At 23.7% G+C, this 6,016-nt stretch overlaps 1 protein-coding gene across 1 annotated transcript in view; it reads left to right on the plus strand.

Moving 5' to 3' along the window:
- LOC102677989 (serine/threonine-protein kinase tousled-like 2) overlaps window positions 1-3,086 on the plus strand; it is a 32,290-nt gene extending 29,204 nt beyond the window's left edge. Inside the window, exons 15-16 of the mRNA XM_006619402.2 lie at window positions 61-168; window positions 271-3,086. Of these exons, the coding sequence (XP_006619465.1) occupies window positions 61-168; window positions 271-486 (324 nt within the window). The 3' untranslated portion in view covers window positions 487-3,086. The remainder of the gene's footprint in view (window positions 1-60; window positions 169-270) is intronic.
- The last annotated feature ends 2,930 nt before the right edge of the window (window positions 3,087-6,016 follow it).

The following is a 6,016-nucleotide window of genomic DNA, read 5'->3' on the forward strand; positions in this document are numbered from 1 at the left end:
TTTTAATTTTTGTATAAAGTTGATTTCATTGACGATTTACATTATAAAAATTGTTTTCAGCCTTTTGGGCATAATCAATCTCAAGCAACAATTTTAGAAGAAAATACAATATTGAAAGCTACTGAAGTTCAATTTGCAAATAAACCAACTGTTAGCAACGAAGCGAAGGTACTAATTTAATAATTAATTGATTTGAATAAAAAAAATTCAATTAATTAACAACATGAAAACCAAATTTCGCATGTATTTATAAATGTTTTATTTTTGCAGAGTTTCATAAGAAGTTGCCTAGCATATAGGAAAGAAGAGCGTATAGATGTGTTGACATTAGCTAGACATGAATATCTACAACCTCCAGTGCCAAAACATGGCCGTCAAGCGAATAATCAACAACAACAACAGCAACAACAACAAATTCAACAGCAGCAACAAACTTCATTTAGTATTGGCATGTTTAGTGGTATGAACGCATCAAGCAGTTCGTAGTGGAAAAGAACTAAAAACAAAATCTTCAATGCTAATACATGCCAAATCTTGAACATTGAATTGCACATCATCTCATCTTAGGAACATAGCAATTGCTATAACGAATTGTAAATATTAAAAACCGGATAATATCACCGTCACCAATGCCACGATTACCACTACCACTACCACTCCACTACCACTACCGTCATCACTACCACTTCCACCACACCTTTACAACTATACTTACAGGCCGATTACATAGGACATTGCAAGAGAGATGCGAGACTGGTCGTCGCAAGTCCAGAAGCTTGCGTCTTTCTACAATACAAGCTACATTATTCAGCATGACAAAAATGTTGTGTTCGTAAATATTCAATTGTATTATCGTTCCTTGTATCAAACAGTGGGTTGACTTGATAATAGTGTTTAAAAAGAAATGAAAGAAACAGATAAACTTGTGATAAGTCATTGTGAATTAAAGTGAAGTTCAAATTAAGAAGAAAAGGAAACAAAGAAGTACAGCGACGAAAATCATTGCAAGTGAAAATTACTCGGTGAATAAAGAGAGCAACGGAAGATAAAATGTCCGAAGCAAAGCGCGTCAAAGCAGCGTAAAGAGACTTTGCTTTTACGGAGACGTTCCTCTCTTCTGAAGTTACGTATGCATGAATGAGTGTGAAGAAAGATTGTTAAAACTAGTGTGCGTGTATATATTTATACTATATATATATATATACTAATAAATCCGATATAATATATATATATGGTGTAAAGAACAGAACAGCATTGACAGTGGAAAGACAACTGTGGTGGATCCTCGCATGACCTCCGTGCAGCCAAGTATTCCATGAATATTTGACTGTACATCATGTTACTTTATTCAAATATTAACATTATTACTTATATCATGACTAATAATGATTAACATACACACACGAGGAGATTTGGTTGGTTGTTCCTATTCTGAAATGAGTGGGCTTTATCTACACCGGATTGATTGGTCTAAGGTTCGAATGCAAAGAAAGTAAAAGAATCGCGATGCTCCCAAATAAAAAAACATATAGAATCGTAGTCCACAGTTTATATGCTCCATGCACATGTACATTTTTAATCCATAATTTTCTAATAGAGTGATTCATTTTTTCAAGAGTGGACTTCGGCGCGATAATTATGATCTTACATTTTCGTGATATATAACAATTCGTATAATCAGGCATTAAAAAATTTTTAAAGTAAGATTCATGATACTGTACCGACCCTGGTTGCTATTTCTTTATTCATAATTTGTTTTATATATGTACGTTATATATATATAGATAATTATGAAATAGAAGATTAAGTTATTTTATCAAGTGCCCTTGCTTTGTATTATAGTCGCGTCTGTCGACAACCTGCAGCTTTGGGAGTACTAGAAAGTTGTTAAAATGTTGTAAGTTGTTGGTACAATGTGGGCACGGTATTGATAACTCAATACCAACGTGATTGGCAAAGAATGGTCAGAGGAGAATACATTACAAGTCTGAACAGAGTCTACTACTAGATCCATCGCTTCTATTCTAAAAGCCAACCGTTCCTGCTTCCCTATCCTATTTCTTTTGCGATTTTTCAAATTTATAATTAAATAAAAAAAGCACATACTTTTGAAATTCCTCTATAAGGAAGTGCTTTTTTAATATAAGTTGGAAGAAAACAAACTAGTCAGAAAATGAATAAATTTATTTAATTTTTTTTCTGAGGACATGTATGCATAATTGTCAAAATTGAAAATTTTCAATTTTAGATATATTTATAATCATCATTTTCATGTACTTGAAAAATTAATTGTAATCGAGCAAAAATTCTCTAGTTTAGAAATTTTGCTTGAACATAATAGTCAAAATAATCGCCATTAGATTTATATAATGTTCTCTTATATTTATTGTAGTTTAACATGACAATTAGTGCATACTATTCTTGGGCAAAATGTAGCATACTTTGGCCAGTAAAATTTATGAGAAACACTTTAAAAAAAGAAAGAATATCATTTTGCTACCACAAAATATTAAATCATTTAATAAGAATGACAAAAAATCATTTAACGAGCATTTATTCTATGAAATATTATTTGGAATTATTTGTAACGAAAAAAGAAACGAATCTACACCAAGCAGTGTTTATATGTTTTGCGTTAGAAGCAATTTTGCATTTGTATATAGTGAAAACTCCTTAAAAATGCATCGTTAATTAATAAAAATAAAAACTATTAAATGCATGTATCGAAAACAAATTTTTATTCAAGGAATAAGATTCTTTTCATAGAAAATTCATTGCACAAATATTCGAATATTGTCTGATCAGATATATTGTTTAAACTATGGGTAAACTACGGGTCTACTTCAGAAGATAAAAGTATTACATAATAATATTTTCAGCTCTATATGCCTTTATAATTATGCATGCTAGAGTTTGGAGTATTATTATGCATTTTAAAAGAAGAAGAAAATAATTCTCTTTAATAAACAAGAAATTTTTTTTATCGTCCTTGCGTGTCAACATAGTCACGATCTTCCTTACAAACAACAGGAATTGCGTCGAGGATGGTGTATGAAACGTTATAGCAATAAATTTACGTATTTGTGTAAAAAAAATTTAAAGTTAGTAAACTTATTAATTAAATATGAATCACATATATAACAGTGTATATTTCTCCTATAATATATGTATGCACAAAATTTTTTCTTTCATCGGATAAATATTTGGATAGAAAATAATATAAAGTCAATAATTATAAAAGATTTTCACTGAATTTGATTAGAATATTCGTATATAAATAACAAAATATCATTTTTCATTTATATTTAACTTCATTTATAATAAAAGATTATAATGTTACGTTATTGAGTAAATTTAAAAAATATAAATTTAAAAAATATATATAAATATAAATTTTCATACTGAATGGCCCAAATATATAAAAAAATTTTAATCATTCTGTTCCTTACATTTTATAGAAGAAAAAGCTTTAAAAGGACTTAATGAATTTTAGGGAATCAAATAATCAAATATTTTTCTTTTTATTAATTAATAGATATAAGTATATAGAATAATGTTTTAAAAAATTTGTTATAAAATTTAAAAAAATTAAGAAAGCTATAAATATTTATAAAATACAACACAATATACCGTTACATTTTGAATATTCGCTTCTAATATATTTATCTCGAAACCACATTTTTCGGATCTTGCAGTTCAAAATATTCAAGAATTATTTATCCGATTTTTAAAATTGTGCAAAAATATTTAATTTCTCTATAAATTTTTTTTTTGGAATTTGAGAGAGAAAACTAATAAAAACCTTTATTTTTTATATTAATATATATTGTTTTTATATAGGTATATAATATGTATATTAGATGCAAACAAAATATTTTTTATAATATAAAAATATCTTAATAAACAAAAATATTGAATTATTTTTAATAATTTTTCTGAGAAAATATTAAAAAATATAAAAAATATCAAATTTTTAAAGTTGAGCAATTAAAATTATAATATTTATAAACTATCTATATATACATATATACATATATATATATATATATGTATATATGTAAGTATGTATATAAAAATTGATTTTTACGTATCTCTTATAAATAATGAAATATTCAGATATAAAATAATATAAAACATTAAAATACAAGAAAAAAAATAATTTCCCGGGATGTGAATAACTATTAATATAAATCAACTTATTTATTTTCGAAACAATATTATTTCTACAAAACATTTTAATTACAAAATATTTTAAGAAATCATATATGATATTTTTTTTTTAATTTTATTTTTAATCTTTTTTAATATAATATTATAAAAAAGAGATCGACTAGTAAAAATCTGATAATTTTTTTTTTTTTTTTTGATTTAATTTCTTCAGTTAAAAATTTTTGTTAGCTAAATTTTTAATTAATAATTATGCAATATTGTATATGTTAAAAACAGCGCTTGTTTCTTCATTTTATTGAATCGATGATTAATTAATGATGAGATTAACATGACAATGTTACAAAAATGGATATCAATACTCTCATACTTTTTTTATTTTCTTTTATTTTGAAATTAACACATAGAAAAAGATTAAAAAATATTTAAATAAGATAATAATTGATTGATAATCAGTATTATTAATATATATCTATTTATACACCTAATTATTATGGTATCTAAATTATTTAAATCTAATATTAGTATATTGTTAGAAAAGTTATAATTTTATATAATGATAGATTAACGAATCTTAAACATTTTTTTTACAGAAGCATAAGTAAAATTTATACGTAATGCAATTTAATATTATGAAAAAATTTTATTAATCAAGAATTATAAAATATGTCCAATCACTGAGATATACGTATATTCTTATCCAATCATCGAATTATAGAATAGTTTCATATTTTAACAAATTTTAATGTTTTTAAGATTTTGCTTTAGTGCTATTATTTTTTCTTCTTCTTTAAAAATATATTTATATTAAAAAAACCCTAAATCAATTTAATATCTAGTAAAATCTTTTTTACTATTAATATAAATCAATACTGACATTTGTAATCATTTATAAGATAGATATGAATTTATGTTACTTTTTTACAACCGCAAAAATTTTATTAACTAATAATTAATTAATATCCAAATCATCAGTTAAATCAACTAATTAAAGATTAATTAGAAGTGAAAAATAACTGTAAATGAAGAAATGAGGGTATGAATCAAATTGTTCTAACCAATCCAATGGATAATATTTTTTTTAATATAAAGTTTCCTATTTGAAACTTTTACATTAATTTTTTTTCATTCGATATATATTAGAAATTAAATATATAATTAGAAAATATTTCTATTTATACGGATTTCTCCCATATATATTTTTTATATATTTTTTATATCGGGTGGAATTATATTTCTAAAATATAGATATATAAATTTAGATATATAAATATGTAATGAATCATGTTACTAGAAATGAATAAACTGTATCACATGATATAGAAATATTGATATTAAGATCGATTCATATCGATGCATAAAATATTGGTATTTATCAATGTTCAATTTTCGCCATATAAATAAATTATTTTCATAAAAAGATCTAAAATAATTTAAATGAAATAATTTATATTTATTATTGTTTTATTTATGTTTATATTGATAATGAATAAATGAATATGAATAATTTTTTAGCTTTGAATGAAATAGAAAATATTTTTTTATTTCATATTTTAAAATTGTAGAATTGATCTTGATTTTTTTTAAATTTCACCGTTTTGTTTAATGAACAATTTATGATATGATATGATAAGCATTTTATTTCATACAAAAAAATGATTTTAAATGATATAACTTAATAAATGTAAATATTTAAATACTTTAAAATTAAAAAAATGATTTTTAAAGATTTCAAAGATTTTCATTAATATTTCTTTAAATGGAATAATTATATATATTTTACATACGCTAATGATATCTTTTATTCTATTAATAGTATTAATATAATTAAAAAAAAAAATTAATTTAA

Source organism: Apis dorsata, unplaced genomic scaffold (assembly GCF_000469605.1).
Source record: "Apis dorsata unplaced genomic scaffold, Apis dorsata 1.3 scaffold_415, whole genome shotgun sequence".
NCBI classification, from domain to species: Eukaryota; Metazoa; Arthropoda; class Insecta; order Hymenoptera; family Apidae; genus Apis; species Apis dorsata.